The sequence below is a fragment of the Amphiura filiformis genome, chromosome 9 (assembly GCF_039555335.1).
Source record: "Amphiura filiformis chromosome 9, Afil_fr2py, whole genome shotgun sequence".
NCBI classification, from domain to species: domain Eukaryota; kingdom Metazoa; phylum Echinodermata; class Ophiuroidea; order Amphilepidida; family Amphiuridae; genus Amphiura; species Amphiura filiformis.
This window is the reverse complement of record NC_092636.1, coordinates 39924203-39944251: the sequence shown is the minus strand read 5'-3', so window position 1 is coordinate 39944251 and position 20049 is coordinate 39924203. Positions and strand designations below refer to the sequence as shown.

Genomic DNA, 20049 nt, shown 5'->3' with positions numbered 1-20049 from the left:
CCCCTCGAAATGTCATGCGATCAAGCAAAATGAGTCATTTGTTGAGCAAAATCAAAGTTCATGTGCCATTTTCAGACCTTTTTTGTGATGAAAACACAATTGAACTTATCAGAGATATTTTCATTTTAGTGTTGCTCGGAACAATAAAATAAAGGAAGTTGAACACTATTATTCAAAATCAATATTAGAAACAAATGACCCATTCAGCTTGATTACATTACAAATTTTAAATATTTTAAATCTGAATTGCAGCTGCCATTTCAAAATTGTTATCATTGCAAAAAAATGTATTTATTACTCGATGATGTAAATAAATGTACAATCTTCACAATAAATGCAATAATAACATGACACAACAAGATTATCTGTGTGTACTGAATTTATTTTTTGCTTGTGTCAACATACTACAGACCGCAAAAGAATTAAGGTACCAGTTATGTTCACCCCTGAATATCCTAAACAAAGACAAATGTGTCAAAATTAAAACAAGCCGCCTTTACCTGTATCCTAAGAGTTAAGACCTCATTAGTTGAAATTGGTTGAGAATTAAAGAAATGGTGATCTAAAACGCTTTGTGTACAAATCAATAGGGTATGCAATGGAGCAAACTGCAATTTTTGAAATTGCATTTTCCTTGGGTTTTTGGATCAGTGTGATTTCAGTGTGATTTCAATGAACGAGGTCTTAAATCCGAGCTCAAGGATGCACCTATTGGATGGTTGCTCTAATTATGACATATCTGTTAATTTAGGATATACAGGGGTCAAAAATAACTGGTACCTTAATTGTTTTGCAGTCTGTTTTCTGGCATGAGATTTCTCCACGGATCTGCGCCTAAAATCTCAACCCCATAGCAACCATAAGGGGATATCATTTTCTTCAGAAGGGGGGGTCCCATATATATATGGGGGTCATAAATTTTTGGGGAAAAAATGGGGGGGGGGGGGTCATAAAATAGTTCATGACCAAAATGTAGGAAGTCACAAGATGACCACAGTGTGTGTGTTTAATTTAAAAAGGCTGATATCAATATAATTTTAGCCTGTTTAGGGGGTAACATGTATTGGTGGTGGGGGTCATAAAATTTGTGTTGCCAAAATAGGGCGGGTCGCAATTTTATTGATGCCCACTTTAGGAAAATTTGGGAGCCCCTTCCAAGAAAATGATAGCCCCTAAGTCAGCATTAGATGATACAAAAAGGAGTGAGGAGGGTAAACAAAAAATACAACATCATGAAGCTTGACGTATTTGCTGTATGAAGATTGCTGTCAAGTATCTGTGATGATACCAACTGCGTTGGATTAAAAGCCAGTCTCATAATTGTACATTATTTGCAGTGCATCAAGAGTGACATGTACACATAATCACATTAGACTGGTTGACCTTTTGCAGATATAGCTTATGAGCCATGTACGGTTGTATTGTGCATGTAAATCACGCTTGGGATATACATTCATTAAATGCAGTGTGTTCCAGAAGTCTGTACAATTACAATCAAGTTTCAAATATTTCTTTAATCAAAAAAGATAACTTTAATTTTCACTTAATAACATTATAGCACAAAGAACAATGATTTTACATTATGCATTATGCTGAAAAGGGCAAAATGTATTTACTGAATATCTGCCCTTCTTCATCTCCAAATTCAAGGGACATACAATTATCTAAAGGAAAGAAAAGTCCTTTCTATATGGATTTACCCACCATTAATTCAAGACCAAGGTAGAATCAGAATCAAATGCCCTAAAGGGTCATGTTATTTGATATAGGCCTATATACCCAACATTCATACAGGTAGTGTTAACACTGGTTGAAGTGAGAACCATTTCAAAATGATCCATATGGAATGTGCGTAACAATTTAGCATAAAAGCATACAATATATATATAGTACGTACCTCTGACATACTAAGTACCGTAAATGGATCAATACCCACATGCACTATATTCTTAAAATAACTTGGTAACACTCATAATTGTGTAAGCTGGTGTTTGCAGACGTTAACCTAAACAAATGTCAAGAATTAGCATTGAAGATATTTAGCACTGAGTAATTAATTAATTCACTAGCACCAAATACCTTTCAATAACCATCCCTAGCCAACGTCTCGCATCACTCAATTACCCACAGAATTCAAAATAAATGTATATCTATCCATTAATTTGATGAAGTTCCCCTAACATTAAAATGTGTTAAGATATATGACAGTCTTCAGATTTGGTAATTTTGCTAAAAACAAATTTTTGTGTGAAGGCAAGAACATCTCTTGTATGCATTGAGCTGGTTGTATTGTGCAATAAATTACAAAGCAACTTTTATTTAACAGAATAAGTAGTGCTTGTTTCTGCTTTTGAACTCTTTTCTGCAGTGTCCATAACCATAAGGTGGCTGTTATTTTCTTCAGGGTATAAGGGTGGTCATAAATTTTTGGAAAGAAAAATAGGGGGGGGGGTGATGATTTCAATATAAGTTTAGGTGGCAAGGTGGGGTGTCATAAAATGTTTGTTGCCTAAATACTAGGGTCGCAATTTTATTGATGCCGACTTTTTGTAAATTTGGGACCCCTCTTCCGAAGAAAATGCCAGCCCCCTAATTTAACTGATTACATAATTCCACTGAAATTTAACACCACCCATAAACATTCCAGGCACCAAAAGTGGCAAATAAATTTTATAATCAACATTTACAACATCATAAGGACATTTTATATGCAAAATGGCTATGGCTTATTAAGATGGCATATCTGTGTATAGTAGTTTTTGAAATATTTCCTGGTGCAACTACAGACACCTGACCAAAAACTTAACAAGCCACTGATTTGCCACATTAATATTTGACTAAAATCACTATGTTTTCAATCGCATTTTTAGGGTTTTTTCTACAGGATGTCAATTTAGTACCTAAATTCCTTCCCACAAGGTAATAGGCATTGTAGGAAGGAATTTAGGTACAAATCGACATCCGGTAGAAAACCCCGAAAGGTGTGCATTGTATTATACACTATCACATTCAACATGGGACTGTCATTAAACATTCCACTTTCTTAATCTAAAACAATTTCTTTGTATGTACCGAGCATTTGACAAAAATATTTGACAAATGTTCTTATTACATTGCTTTATGCAATGTCAAATCCAAAATAAGACAGACATTATAGACATTAAACATTATACCTAGTGCCAATTCCCTGGTTATATTAATACTGTAAATACAACAGTTTATTTGTGTGTAATATACCCATGTGTGTAAGACCAATGCTTTTATGGGAAGAGAATAAAAGACAACCAACATGAAACAAAATCAATTCTTCGCACCACAACTATCTTAAATGGGCATCAATTCACTACAAATCAGAATCAAGGTGTTGCGTTGAAACATCAAAATCCAACTCCCGCATAGCCTAACATTGGCCATACACTTTGCCCATCTGGCCCAATGGTAAATCTGGCCCTGAATTGATTCTTACAAATTGGCTTGGTGTCAACAGGTATTAAGATATGTCAGTGCTATTTCTTAAAATTTCAGTTTTTATAAGCCTTAATTAATGTCTAAAGAGGTGAGGATGTGCAATAAAATACAAAACCTGATACTACAATTAACACCAAAAAATATGTAAACCAATGAAAAAAAAAAAGCTGTTCCATGTTGATGACAAAGTAGCGTCCCAGCTATTGGTCAGTCCTTTACTTGATCAGAAAGCTGCAATAAAAATAAAATTGAAATGGTTATGTGAGCATCAATGACTTCAAAAGGAGAACCAAGGACATTAGATGTGGAGAAATCTGAGAAATCTCTGTATAGCTACATAATGGGTTGTTCCAGTGAATCCATACACCCCCTATGGAAAACATGATTTTAATTTCCCACGGGGGGGGGGGTACATTTCAAATGGAGTCACCCATTCAGGTAACCCCATTTGAAATTCACAATCCCTCCCTGTGTGAGAGATTAAGGTCATGTCTTCCATAGGGGGTGTATGGATTTCAACTGGAATAGCCCAATTTCAGACATTGCTGACAGAAATTAACAATGAAATACAAAGGTGAGATTTGAATACAAAATGTATTTCAAAGTGTTAATTGCACTTTTTGGTCTCTGCTATTGCTTATACTGACAATGTCCATGGTATTGATTTCTACACGTCACATAGAAGTTGATGTGCATGAACGTCTTGATCACCTCTTGGAAATGGTTTTCGTTGGAAGTGCCTTGTTCAACTTCTTAATAAAGTCCTATATAAACACCTGTTTGTGTTATGCAAGGGCATACGGCAAACAGTAACATGGCAATAAGTCACATAAACCAAAAGATGCAAGTACACCACTCAAAAAATTAACGGAGCAGAATCTGAGAATCCTAATTTGCATTGTTTCTTTTCTGTTCTCTTGGTGTTGACCAAAGTGTTGTTCAGTGTCATTGGACTTCAGTAGTAGGTAGTTAAAGTGTTTTGTTACCTGAACATTACTGATTGAAATGAAACTCATCTCATTTACAATCTTAATCCTAATGCCATTTTTGAAACTGTTAATAAATTACTCTGATCCTTTAATTTTAATAATAGTGCTTTTAGTAAAGTGCAGTCAGTGCAAAATTCATTGGAATCGCCTTTATAGCAAATTGCTTTTTAACATTTGAGAGTGTACTTCTGCAATGTTAACAAGGCACCTCTGAAGCGTAGTATGTGTGCTTTGCACTTTGTACACATTGTTAATTTTGCAGCCATACAGGTTGTACACATTGTGAGTTGCACCGTGTCAACATCGCAGAAGTACGCTCTCGTCAAAGGTTTACAGCAATAAACTTTAAATAGTAAGCATTTACTCAAAGTGGAGGCATACACACATGCACATAGTGACTGCACTAAGCTAAAAGCACTTAAGTGAGATTACTAATCAAACATTCTCATTCAATAAAAAAAGTCGATTTTGGAAGTTCAACTTGAAAATTCATATAAATAGTGATAACTACTGATTACACAACAACAAATAATAATAGCTTATTCACTATTTTCAGCTGTTTCTATTTTGCAAATCCACAACAAAAGCCCATAAAAAGTAATAAAATCATAGTTAAACCAGAGAAGGTAGACTCCATCATACTTGTTTGTGGATGGATTTTTTTGCCATGAACAGCAACCTTACCTTCTTTGTGAACATGTAAAGCATCTGTTCAAATGACAAGCTAAACCGTCTATTTGTGAGCTTTGCAGACCCTAATTATCAATGTTCAGCCGTTGCCAAAACTAGTTAAAAGGTATGCTATTTTCATGTCCATATGACAATTTAAGGATTTCCCATACTCTTTCTTCTGGAGCTATAGTCCGTGGTATATGTTTTCAATAAAATGCATGTTCAAATTAGGGGCCTACATGAGCTTTATGAGCAGCACGGCGAGCCTGAAGCCCTAAGGAGTGGCGAGTGCGAAGCCATAAGGAGGGGCAATGCCCTTGTGGGGTTTGGGGGGGGGGGGGGCAGCACGCCTGGAAGCTACTGTACTTTAGGGTTTATGGACAGTTGGATGTGTGAAACTCCACGATTAAAAAGTCATACACACTCCTAACTTGAGCGGTTGTACAAAAGAGGATGTGTTTTGTTTGGTGCATGTGTGTTGTATACATGTGGGGGGGGTGCATTTTTGAAAGTGTACACTTCACGAAGTATTTTAAGCAATCTTAAGATGAAATTACCGATTCTAAAGTTTGTTCGGCTTATTTAAGGCGGAAAAATAAGACTCTAAACACTGTATATTGGTATAGAATGGTGTGCATGCAGTTGCACGCAATGCTTACGCTAGTTGTATGTTGCATAATGTGTGGCAGGTGCACGCTTATGTGAATTTACGCAAGCATGATTTAGGACTTTATTGATGGGCGCAGTAACAAAGCCGAATCATTTCCGCCTTATATAAGCGAAACAAATTTGATCACTTTCTTGTACAACAAGTGCTACCAAATACAAACCTTAATGTGAAACTAATAAGTCTATGGGCTATTCCATTTGATATCCATACACCCTCTATGGAGGACATGACCTTAATATCACACTCCTTGTGAGGAAGATTAAGGTTATGTTTTCCATAAGGATATGGATTTCAACTGGAATAGCCCATGTCAGCATATTCAATAGGACACAACTCTGGACACTTATTCTTGCTACCACTAAAGTTCAGCACTTGCAGATGCGCAAGCCATTTATCGCACAAAAAGAACAGGGTCAGACCAGGCTTGATTAGCAAATGAGGTGTCAATGTCTCACAAATTATGTGATTCAATCAGAACCCCACATCTGTGCATAATACATATAGTGTGTGCGATACAGTGGCATAAAAGTACCAAACTTCTCTAGTGTAACTCTCAAGTAAAAACCTAGCCCACAGTGAAGGACTTCCATGCAATAAGTAAGACACTTGCATAATCACATTTTCTCACTTTTTACACAAAGTACCCGGTTTTTGTTAAAGGCTCATGTCATATTTAAAATAACACCTTCAACCTGAAAAAAGTTTAGCGCCCATATCTTATATCTCAGCATGCATATAGGACCTGTTCGTGGTTTGTGAACACTCCCAGTGCAAGCTGCAATATTTGAAGTTGCATGCAGGATGATAACAGCCACTTTGAATATACAGGTGAGATTCTAGAGAAACCAATTTGTTTTGAAATTCACCTTTAGTGACAAGATGGCCACCATGGGCTTGTGCCAGGTCGCATTATTGAGTCGTGTGTACATAATTGGGATTTGCAAAAATCTGACTTGCTAATAGCAAGTTAGAAAAACATCTGTATCCATACTTGTATTGGGTTCAGGATTGAGGCCTAAGGTTTTAATATTTACTTAAGTACAGCTATCACTGTTGCCATCATCATCAACTGAAGGATGGTTTTCCAAACTTGCTTAGTCCACTTTGGTCATTATCAAACCAAGCAATAGATTACTCATGATTATATTGAATACTGATACATAAACTATCCCATTTTTCCCAAACTCTCCCAGTCCCCTATCACTAGCCAAGGGAATCTCCTTTACTTTAAAAAAAGTCAAGTAAATCTGCTTTACTTCTGAAACTCACTCAGCTCTCACATCTTCGTACTGAGTTACATTTACACTACAAAACTCACTCACCCCAAAAACGTAATTTATCACAATGGGTCAAAATGGACTGAGTAAGTTTTGGAAGACCACTCACGATTTGCATTACTACTACTACTACTACAACTACAGTTTGTCCACATAGAAGTACAAAGTAAATAGACCTTGGAAACTGGAGGTATGAGAATAATATATCGGTGCAATACGTGCGTAAATGCTTCTTTGGTGCGCCAACTGCTGCACGATTTGTACTTGTCAAGCGCACCACTCTCTTTACACGTCGCGTGTTTTAACACGCAGTGCATGTGACGCGATGCCACAGATTTGGTTTGTACTTCTATGTGGACAGATTGCACTACTACTACTACTACTGCTATTTCTATTACAACTACTTGTGCTACCGCTGCTACTGCTGCTGTAAAAATGACCTCATATTTTGAAACTAATATGTAACAAAGCAAGTGAGTACAACACTAAAAAAAATGAATAAGATATTGTGTAATTGCAAGTAAGATTTATATATGTTGGTCATAGACTTTAAAAGAGAACTTAAACTTGTCAACAACACTCACATGACGGCATACAACTTTGTAAAATATTTTATTTCAACTGTGTTTTGGTCTTCTGTGCTTTAATAGACCTTTTCAAATTAACAACGGAAATGTTCGGAAAACAAACCACACTTGAGTGTACTTACGCTCAAGTGCTCAACACCGACACACATTAGACAAAGCACAATTAGTATACGTGCTGCACCCAACAGCTGCATGATGACTCACAATATTATTATAAACTGGGTCATCGTAAACAAACTGCGCCTGTCTTCGGAAAACCTCAATTTGAAATGGTCTATTGTTACACAATTATGTTGTTCTGTTGTTGACAAGTTTTAAATTATCTTTGTGATACAAATAAATCAAGTACATCACCATGGATACCTGTTCTGCATTTTGACTGACCACATAATCTCTTTTCCTACAGGAAACTGGGATATAAATAGGATGAGTGCTTTTGTGATTTTTGAAAGTTGAAGTGACTGGTTTACCAATTTAATAATGTATTGGCTGTACTACTGCACACATAAAATAAAATTGCACAGATGCAATTTCAAAGGAGTTATGTGTAAATGCAAATGTTACAACCCATAATATCCCAAAGAATATTTGTGACACAATCTGGTTCATGGGAGCCAAAGGAGACATTTTTGAAAATTGAGTCACTGTAATTTTTACATTATACATACAAAAGGCTATCATTTACTGAAAACACCAAAGTTGTAGCATACGTGGCTCTAAAGTTATGATGTTTTTTGATGTCTATTTTCTTATGTATTTTCTTATTTTTTACTCCATATTTTTACCTTTATCTCAGTTTCAAATTTGCCGCCTTTGGCCCCCATGGACCAGATCGTGTCACATTTATAAGATGACAAAACAAACCTTGGAACGTGGCAGATTATAAGTTCATATTTTTACATGAATGAATACAATTTTAGAAATATGCCAAAATTTCAAAGACCATTCAGTACAGGGTCTTAGGCAGGATTTGAAGGTTTGGGTGTGTAAAAACTGGGTGTGTAAATTTAAGATTTGTGTACAAAGTATAGGCCATGTAAAAAAAAACTGGGTGTGTATTTATAAATTTGGGTGCGTAAAATACTCCCTACACGGCTGGCTGCCTAAGCCTTTGATTCAGTATCTGAAAATCTAGAGGCTAGCATCAATTTTGATGGGCATGATTTAAAATGGACACATATGGACACAATACATTTTTAACAATTCAAAACAGAATTTAGCCAATCATATGGCAATTCATAGATAGTGACTGAAAAAAGCCAACATTTTCAACGTCCATGCAGGCTGTAACATCAGAAAATGTACGAGTCCTTATAAATTTTTGAAGAATCAATTAGCCCAAGGACCCACCTTATTTCTAAGAATGAATGAATACACTGACAGTGCGATTGTTTAAATGTTTCACAATGGGATATAGGCAAACTGACAAACAAATACCTGTGACAAACAAACACCTGCATAGCTCAACAAAAACCCAAAATACACACACACTGGAAGACTTTTTTTCCCACAAACAAGTATTTTCATATTTATATATAAGTTGGGAATGTTCATGAATTGCATGTAGCTATTCTACTCAATCACTACCACCTGACGACAGCCTCATAACCAAGGGGTCATCTCTTATCATACACAGTGTAACAAAGCCCTGGTTCTCTGACTATCCAAACAATCGGATACACATGCTTGTGGGAAAATTCTTGAAAAAGGAGATGAAAACAATAGATTTTGTTTTTTTCACCTTTTTTAATTGAAAATTGGAATGCTTATAATGAGTTGGTTATGAATAATGTTATGAGTGTAAGCATAGCGAGTCAATTTTTAATTTCTTATTCCCTGTACAGAGTGAATTCAGTGTGCTTTAAAATGAATTTAAATGTCTTGTGTATTTGTGAAAGAAGTGGGTATTTTTAAACTCTAGAAATGGGTAATTTTGTGAGAAAAAGGGTATATTTTCGAACAAAAAAATGCAAGAAGGCGGTGTTTTCAATTAAAATCCTTTCCAGGAGCATGTGTATCTGACAGTTTGTACAGTGGCTGGACCAGCGACAAAGTCTCATAGATAGTCTACCATCAGCAACTGGCTATTAGACTCCTCTTGCCAATATGATATGTACAGTATTAGCATGAAAGTTTGTATAAAAAGATTTAAAACTCAATCTCTATTCAAAAATATTTACCGCTGTAATTGTCAACTGTTGTTACTACAGTCTATGTCAGCAGAATGACCAAAGGGTGCTACAAGTTATATTTTGTCACCCAATCATTATGTTACATTTCAGGTAAGCAAGACTGGGTTATTCGCTGACGAAAGCTGTAGTCTCAACAGCTTAAAATTATGGAGGTAAATATTTTTGTATTGAGAACAAGTTTAATCTTTCAAAACATGATACATACAAGGTGGTTGGTAAGCTAATAGCCAGTATAATGGGAGATTTGTACTGCATTACATGCATTACTAACAGGTTAGTCTTGATCCCAGCCGGTTTGTGCTCCTTTGACACTTAACGAACTGTCTGGCGACAAGCTAGAAATAACGGTCGCTGATTGGTTGACAGCCGATTCATCCCAAGCTTAGTCTGGAATTTTTGGCCAATCAGAAAAGACATACTACGAGGTTGACACCAGACGGCTTGTTTAGTGACAAAGGAGCTTAAACTGGCTGGGACCGAGATTACTTACAGGACACAAAGATGCCCCCTGGTCATGAGACTAAATGATGGGGGATTGTGGTGATTCAAAAGTGATAAGAGTGAAAATAGAAGAGGTTTGACCGCCTGGTCACATACCTGTACGGATATCCTTGATACTTTGCTCTAAATACTGACAACAGTAAACTAAAGAATATCACCACAGTCCCCAAAGCTATGGCGACCACCACTGAAATACAAAAACGGCATCGGAGATTGTCAGAATACAAATGATAAGATAAAATATAAATGCATACCTATATGGGTAGCCTTTGTACTTGGCCCTAAAAACTGAGAGCATGAGACTGAAGAAAAACACCACCATCACCAGACCTATAACTGTCACCACTGAAAAGCAAAATATATAAAGAATGGAAGCAGCAATGATGTGAGATAAGCAATAGTGCTATGTTATATTCTGCAAGCGACAGTGACAGCGCCACCTGTACACCAGATTGTAAGGATAGTCTGATAAGGCTACAAAACCGAAGTTTGTTTTTCATAGACCTCAAATTTTATTTTTTATTTTAGAAATCAAGAAAAAATTACATTTTCAAGCAAAAACTGAATTAATTATAAATAGAGAGGGTGGCCTATCTGCTGTGTCTGAGCAGGACATCAGTCAATATGAGACATTAAATATTAAATGTGAGGATCCAGAGGATACATGCCTGAGAAATACATAATAAATAAAGAAATGGAGCTCAGACAAACTGGCATTTATAAAGGAGAGAATCCGAACGGTTCTGATTTTTTCTTTCCTTTATTATAATGCCAGTTTGTCTGAGCTCCATTTCCTTAAAAACTGAATTACTTAACTTTTTGAAACATTGTTTTACAAGCAATATGAAATGAATAAATGTTGTTTGAAATTCTATGTTGTGAGTTGAGGCATATGATAACATAGATCCTGACTAAAAATTACAAAAACACAATTTGCCTTTTTTTTTTCAGGCTACCTACAGTAAGGGCAAACAAACTTGGTTTTTAAAAATCATAATTAGACAACAATAAAATACTTAAGGTCAACTCGTAATAGACATGACTCTTAAAGTCAAAATTAGAGTTAAAATCTTGTTGATTGATATAGAATAGCATACATTGTACATGCAGTGGAGTACCTAAGCTAAGTGCTTTTGTGAATTTATGCATGCATAAGTTGGGACTTAATTGGCGTGCTGGTTCTTTTGATTTCTATTCCTTACATCTCAACTGTTCAACTTAATTTTTTTTCTCCAACAAAATATGAATAAGGGTGACATCCGAATCATTTTGCTTAATATCGTATCCCATATAACGGCAGTGTATTAAAAGATCTTGCTAAACTAAAACGATGAATGCATTTATACTACACAGATTCTACAAAATGTAGCAACAAGATATGTGATTTTTGCCAATTATAGAAAGTAACAATGTTAAGAATGATCCAGCTGCTTGATCTAATTTAAATCACTCACTGGTAGTGACTCAAGTATAATTTCATCTGAATGGTGCTGCCTGTTTATAGTCAGAACTTCAAAGAAAGACAGGCTCCAAAATAATGGTCAGATTTACAAAATGCAACTAGCTTTGATAAAATGGTGCTGAAGCTGATGATTATAGGCATGTCCTATATGTAGGCCTAAAGAAAAAACACAATTTTATGCCCCAAAATTGCCGGGAAAAAAAAAGGTTAAAAAATTGAGGGCATTATTTTGTTGACTCGGACATACCCGATACTAAAACAAATAGACGACCGGACTGTCATCAAAAATACACAAGTATTGTCCTCATAAATCGGCTTAAAAGGTCAATATACTGCAAGGTGTGAGTAGTAAATAAAGAATATTACTTTTGTTGTTGCTTGGATGTGCCAGAAAATGGACCGTTTTGTAAATTCAGGCTGGAAAATCATGTCAAACAAGCTCTTTTAGTTGCAATGGTTGTCGAATTCTACAACCATTCGCCAGAGAAATAGATCAGCGTGGTAGAAATGAATATTTTAAAGCGTGAAAAGCATTAAAAAGCGAGATTGCATTTTCTCTCTAAGCCTACCTATAAGACAACATCATCTATCAAATCTTCAAAGTAAGAAATAGTTGAACTCTTAGTTAGTACTAGTTCTCGGTTAAAGCAAACTGGATGTTTAATGTTCTCTGGTTTTATTCAAGGGTGAAAAAGTGGATCCATCCTATAAGAACTATTACTAGTTTTTGTTCAAGACTTAAGTATTAAATTGTGTGAATACCAGCTTATATCTTCACAGTAAATAGTCAGATCTGGGGTAAGCTCTAAATGCTATAATGCTACATATATAAAAACATTGTCATCTATAATGTATGCAAGTGATAGGGAAAAATGAAATTGGCTACCTGCACCTAGTAATACTTTCTAGTAGTAATTAAGCATGTGATTACTTTAGATAAAGCTAAACAAAACTACCAACTCACCTCTTCTTTTACGAATATCTCCCTCTGTAATAGAATTCTTGTTTAATAATATCATGCCAATAGTTACTGCAGCATCTATTGATCAATTCAGTCAAGGAAATATATCTTACAACTAGAAATATTATATAATTTCATTTTCTTTGAAAATTTTGAAAATACATAAAATTAAAAACAACAACATAAGAATTAGGAACTAATTTTCTCCTCCAAAAAGCAGGGACTTGCGAACTAATATTAGCTTGGAAATTGACGACCACCATCGCCCCCATGCTACATTTTTGGAAAAATACAAAATGGAGGGTATAAGCGAAGCCAACAAAAATGAGGGTCTAAAGGGCATATTAAACTAGCTGTCGCAATGTTCAAATTAAAAATCGCTAGTATTCAAACGCTGGTAGTGTTTTCACAATCGCTACCAGCAACCAGTTGTGACTAGCAATATAGCTTCAAAGTTGCCTTCATGTCAACTGCTTGCGACTTGACGCATGCTAGTGACTTATCGATCAGATATCAGCAATTGCTTTTCCGATAAGCAATGGATGATAGGTCACAAAAAGTAAGTATGATATGACCTTTTAATATGAAATAATGGCAGTGGCCTCCCCCTGAGGGAATACTGTGCATTTTGAATTAAGTTTCCCATGTAAAATATTTTTGCACAATTGTCTTTACCTAGATACAAATACACACATGATAAAGGATACGTAGCAAAATGACTATATGTGTTTCTGCTACAAATTGCCCCTGACTACTCCCATGGATGTAGCTCTGAAAAATAAAAAGTATCACAAAATAATAATAAATATTATGCAAAAAAATATCTATAATCTTTACAAGCAATTTGCCTGGATACGATTTTACAAAGCTTTATAATGCACTGTACCTCGTCGTGAAATTAAGAGCAATGTATCCATTGTAATTTCACAATATGTATCCATTATAAATCTCTCCTTTAAATATATCCATTGTAAATCTCTTTTGTTAGGTTCAACCATCCCATAATTTATGTGTGTTACTAAAGGCAGCGTAAGATTCAATCAATATTTGGCATATTGACCTGTGTATACCTACACCAACCAAAAGGCATGTGACATCAAATTCTTAGGCTGCCTTAAAGTTGGTTTCATTTACAACACATTTGAGTTACTGTGCATCAACAACATATCAGAACACAATATTGTCACTGAATTACATACAACATAACAAAATACTTACCACTTGCCCTGTCTGTGGGTTACGGTGAGCGTAAGGTGGACCCCGTATATGATTCCACATTTGACCTGATGTCATTGCAAATACTATACTCTGGAAACAGAAATATAAATTTACCATTAAGATATTTGTATGGTTACTTTGTTCGAGACAGTTTCATGCATAAATACAATCTGATAGTTTCAACAAGGTTACTCTCAAACATATATGAATCTGCCAAGGTTTCAGTGGGAAAACATTTGACTTCTGCTGCCATTTTACTTGGAAGATCATAACACAACAAATACCAAACATGCACAGTGCTTAATGTGGACACCATCTCAAAGCGCCGCTGGGTATTGAACGTCAGAATCACTTCACATCTTCCATGCATGCAACCGCAGTGCACATCAATGTCCGCACTAAAGATTGTGAATATCCAAATAGCACCAAAGACAGATTGGGAAAGTCATGAGTTGACACTCTACTCTACTCGAAACTGACTGTGAGATATGTACAGGACCGACCGCATAACATCTCCTTCAAAGGACAGTGCACTTCATGTAGAGAGTGGAAATCTGAATTTAATCAACAGATGTTACCAATTACTTTTTTACTTTTTCTCCAAAGTTAATCCCCCAGCATATCTCCATTGCCGGGAATTGAACCCACGACCTCAAGCACCGAAGACAAGTACCCTAAGCATTAGGGTACATCTTCCGTGTCTTGTTACAACCACTACTTGATATTTCTCATTTCCAATGTGAATGCAGTGATAGCAACACATGTTAGCAAGGAATTCTAAACCAAAATAAGAATATCTGAGACTACAATTTCACATCTGATGTTTCAGGTAGAAACAGGCATTACTTTGTTTTTATGTTTGAAAATATCTTCTATTTTCCTTTTTTTTCCATTTCTCACTTTTCCACATACTCACCAATGAGGCTACACCCCACATGGTCTTATTGTAGAGAAACTCTAAATTGTTACGTCTGAAGTAGAGAAAACCGGCTACCATGGTAAGTAAAATACCTAATGCAATGGTACCAGAATAATTAGGTGGACGGAATACACGGATCTGAAAAATAAATACATAAGTTAAATAGCAGCATAAATGCATAAATGAAAGTTCAGAATATAATGCTTGTTATTGTTGTGTAGGGAAAGGCATGAATCTGAAGAATATTTAATGTCTGAAATTATGATAAGTAACAGTTTACAAGATTCAACTCAAAGAATTTTTTTAGTTGAGTCACATGTTGCAATACAATACCCACAACTTTGAATGTTGCCCATAACTATTTTCAATTTGTGATATATACAAAATGTATTTCAATCATTTTGCAATATGAGTACTTGTGTATAAAGCACATCAATCTACAAATGCCTGCACACTTGTAATGGGGCATGCCTATAACAGGAAATTTTACAGGTTTGATAATTCAGTCTGTAGTGACTATCCCTATTGTACATATTACTGCTGGTATACTTTTTAAGTGGTTATCTTTGCAATACATTAATTTCCATGATTTTCGCATTCAAAGTATAATCAAATTAAGTATTTCTTGGCCAAACTGGAACATGAGCGGTGCGTCCATGTAGTGTACTAAGCATGTACGCAGTGTAAGGCGCGTGTATACTTTCTTCTGTACCACACTATGTGCGCGTGTGTTTATCGCTGAGCCACTAGCGTTCATAGTGTTCCAGTTTGGCCAAGAAATACTTAATTTGATTATAGCTGCTGCAAACAATGACAACACAGAAATATATTCCTATTGTGTATAGGTCATATCTATGGAAGAAGAAAAGTATGAGCTAGTCAACTGGTTTAGAAATTCAAAATTAGCAAAGAGAACAAACAATAAATTGTGTGGAAATGTCCTTTTTTGTGGTACTTATACTTACACCTGCATCAGTTCTCTCTGCTACCCACTTTGCCAATTGTTCCGCTTGAAAGCCAAGCCTGTATCAACAAGTAAAACATCTCGTTAGATAGGTGTTTTGTACAACTATGTACAAGTACATTGAGTTTGAATCTTTTGTACAAATTAAATTTGAAGCTTGTTTGGTTATTAGTTTGGATATCTTTAAACATGTTTGCTATTTAAGCAAGCAGGAAGAAACAAACTGATTTTAATTGCATGTATACAAATAGCAAGGGTTTAGTTCTAAGAGGGGACAGAAAAAGAAAGAAATAAGAGGGAGGGAGAAAACAAAGAGTACAGAGACATTAAACTTCAGGCGATCCATCACGTAAGTTAAATATTGCAGTGCCACCATCTGCTGTAAACACATGTTGACCTCACAAACACATTTCACAATGTTGTGTGAAAATTGTTGGGACAGTTGATGTTTTGAAGATCAAATTCCTGTGAATTTGAACATAAGGCTGAAAATACATGATACATTCCATAGGTCATTTTAGGTACTGGTTTATAATTTGGTTCACATCAAGTTCGGTAGTCGCCACAGTATCGGATCGCGCATGCAAAGTTTAACACATTGAGTGTTCACACACACATACAGAGGCGGCACGCTTGGGGCGCAACCGCGAAAAAGCATTGACGTCACTACCGAACTTGAGGTGAAACAAATTATAGTCCCCATCCCCTAAAAAACAATGACCACTTTTAGTCATTTTCAGCATTCAATATTGAATAAAGGGAGCGGAGGTGTGGGAAATGAACAAAGTGTCCCAAGCTATTTCATGCAGAATTGCAGATGAGCACAAAATAGCGTAGTTTTAAGGGGGTACTACACCCCTGTGGTAAATTTGTGACTATTTTTGCATTTTTCTCAAAAAATAATAACACACTGGTAACAAAAGTTAAGTATATTATTGGGGTTAGGAATCCAATTACTACACTGAAATTTCAGTGACTCAAGACAAGCGGTTTAGTATATATGATAGGAAACGAGGTACATCCTAGTGGTACCTTATTTCTTATCATAAATAACAAACCGCTTGTCTTGGGTCACTGAAATTCCAGTGTAGTAATTGGATTCCTTGCCCCTATAATATACATAACTTTTGTTACCACTGTGTTATTAGGTTTTGAGAAAAATGCAAAAATAGACACAAATTTATCGAGGGGTGTAGTACCCCCTTAAGGTTAAAAATCGAAAAAATAACCTTTCATTACTACTAGGTACATGTATGACTGTCATTTGCCTCTTCAATTTCACATAGATAGCTTGATAATGTTCTCATTGTGGTTTAGAAAATGATTTTGCTTTCTAGAATAACTGACATACAAATAAACAAGAAACAAACAAACACATACATTTCAAGACAGAATTAAGAGAATTTCTTACCTTTGAATATCAAAAGTATCTGATCTCTTTGGTTTGCCTTTTGGTGGGAAATGAATTACACTAGGAGCTGATGTCACTTTCAACTGTAATAGAGTAAGATAATAGAAACCAGCATACAGCAGTGTTTGGTTTATTAATTAGTACTTGTGACTAACCTATCATATAGCCACTGTCAAGTCTATTGTTACTTTGAATACCTTATTTCCTCATGCGAGTGTCAGAAAGTTGTATCTCCAGATGTAATTCAATTAATTATTTTTTGCTGGTGTAGACTTGTGAAGACATTGGGGTAGTGGTTCTTAAGCAATTTGGGTACCTGGCTATACACTGAAAAGCCATGGATGCATGATGACATCTGAGAGGTTTTCTGATATTACTTCATATACATGTACAATTTAGTCTGGACAGAGTGATCAGTTTACTAATATTTGATTGACACTATCATGTCATATCACTCAGTGTTGTTTATTATTATCTCATGGGAAAACAGATATCTGTTACAAGGCTGAATTTAGATTGTTAATAGTTGAACTGCAGTGTTTGTCATTAGATGGCAGTGGTGGTGGTGGCCAGTGTTTGTAATAAATTTGTTTGTGGCATGTACATGTATGTTATTGATGCGTGTGGGGTACAGGTATTTACATGTATATAAATGTCCACAAAAACAAATTGCTGAAAGAATTTCTGGCCAATAGATTACAATGGGCTGTTCCATTTAAAATCCACACTACCCCTGTGGAAAAATTGGGAAATATCTTCCAAAGGGGGAGCATGAATTTCAAATGAAATGAACACATTAGGCACCTCCATTTGAATCTCACCCTCCCTCTTACACGGTTGTTTGATGGGATCATTTATTAGATTTTCAAACAAAACATCATGTATAACCAAATTTTAGGCTTAAACAGCTAAAAGTGATATCGTGCTAATGTATACAGATGCGTTTGAGTCGTTCTCAACTTTAATTTCCCCTGTTTTACAAAATTATTCACTTTTATAGTACTTTTTAAAGCTTTTTTTGGATATAAAATGTATCTGTTAATGCCAAAATTGGTGGCGCTATTTAGTTACTGGAAATTACCCTTTCAAGCTTTTAATACAAATAAGTCCTTTTATTGTTTAATAAAATATGTTTATAAAATTTCCTTGTTGCTTGTTTCACCTATTCCAGCTGTTTTAATGGCGGTATTAATCACATAACCCTTGCAAATAAAGAAATATGATTTAGGATAAATAGCGCCATCTATAGTTTGCATTTAGTTAATAATGAAGCCAATTCTATATACATCAAACAGCCGTGCTTAAAAGATTCAGGTTGAATCTTTCTTAAATGGTGTATGAAATTCAAATGGAGCTGCATAATGCATTCATTCCATTTGAAATTCATGCTCCCCATGTGGAAGATATTTGATTATTTTGCAAATCTTCCACAGGCCAATGGAATAGCCCAATGTCAAAAGTTTCAGGATATGATTGTAGACAGTTGCACAAATATGTGTACATTCATATATGATGCACTTGTTGGCAGCTACATAAATACCTTTGTGCAGTCACAGCCGCGCAATTTTTAACCCAATAAAACGTTCTATCACGGAAGGGGACAAATACAACCAGTATCAATGAAAGAGTATTCCTAAACCACATGACATGGGGATGAATTGAAGTGACTGCCAGTGCTTGAGATGAGTGTGGTATTTATTCCTTAGATATGCATGTATGTTATAGACACACATGTAGCAGCCAACAAGTGCATCCTTTTCATAATAAGATCCTGGACCGTCGCACAAGCCCGACTCCGCGAGTTGATTTAATTTCTGTTGACTACAGTCGTGCTTTTGATTCCATCTCTCATGCAGTTCTTTTAGAAAAACTCCACCACCGCACGTATGGTTTTAGAGGTCCACTTTTGAACTGGATCTCTTCTTTTATTTTAAACCGCAAGCAAAGAATTGTTTTTCGTGGCCATATGTCTGATTTTGTTCGGTTTTATCTGGTGTGCCCCAGGGATCAGTCTTGGGGCCACTTCTTTTTAACATTTACACCAATGATCTTCATCTGCATTTAAATTCCAAAGTTAATCAATATGCTGATGATAGTTTTATTTCCCGCACAATTAACAATGATTCTGATGTTGCTATTCTCCAAAATGATTTGAATACACTCGATTGGTGGTCGGAAAACAATGCTCTTCAGTTAAATCCTCTGAAATGTCAAGTTATGTGTATTTGCCGTCGCAGAAAGAAACCTTCACCAGTTTATTATGTTTCAAATACCCAGCTTTCAGAAGCTTCTAGTTTACGCCTCCTTGGGGTTCAGGTATCTTCTGACCTCTCTTGGAATGAACATGTGTCCAATGTTACAAAAAAGTGCAATAGACTCATAGGCTTCCTCAGAACTGTTGTTGGTAAACAAAATCAAAACATCCTGCTCACACTTTATCGTTCTCTTGTTTTACCGGTCATAGATTTTTGTTCACCAGTTTGGTTTGTTTATCGTAAAAATCACATTAATAATTTGGAACTTATCCAAAGGAGGGCATCAAGATTTATTTTGGGTCAGAGAAGGGGGGATCAATCTTACAGGGAGCGTCTTCAACAACTCAATCTTATGGATCTTAATAACAGGAGGAAATATTTATCCATTTGTTTTGCTTGCCAGTGTATTTCAAATTCAAATTCTTATGTCTTTCATTTCAGCAACTGGACTGTAAACATTCGCCATCTTGACAATTTGCTTTTTAACAATCACATCACCCCAA

The 20049-nt window shown here is 35.7% G+C and overlaps 1 protein-coding gene across 3 annotated transcripts in view; it reads right to left on the bottom strand.

Annotated features, from left to right (window-relative positions):
* Positions 1–3615: 3615 nt before the first annotated feature.
* LOC140160985 (dolichyl-diphosphooligosaccharide--protein glycosyltransferase subunit TUSC3-like) overlaps positions 3616–20049 on the bottom strand; it is a 33595-nt gene continuing 17161 nt past the window's right edge. The window contains exons 4-12 of one of the 3 annotated variants that reach the window (XM_072184345.1): positions 17292–17374; positions 15882–15939; positions 14914–15054; positions 13998–14087; positions 13487–13550; positions 12783–12857; positions 10453–10543; positions 8027–8073; positions 3616–3699 (exon numbers count right to left, since the gene is read on the bottom strand). In XM_072184345.1, the coding sequence (XP_072040446.1) occupies positions 8064–8073; positions 10453–10543; positions 12783–12857; positions 13487–13550; positions 13998–14087; positions 14914–15054; positions 15882–15939; positions 17292–17374 (612 nt within the window). In that variant the 3' untranslated portion in view covers positions 3616–3699; positions 8027–8063. Of the gene's footprint in view, positions 3700–8026; positions 8074–10452; positions 10544–10610; positions 10702–12782; positions 12858–13486; positions 13551–13997; positions 14088–14913; positions 15055–15881; positions 15940–17291; positions 17375–20049 lie in introns of all 3 variants that reach the window. The other 2 variants (XM_072184343.1, XM_072184344.1) reach the window with 2 other exon arrangements.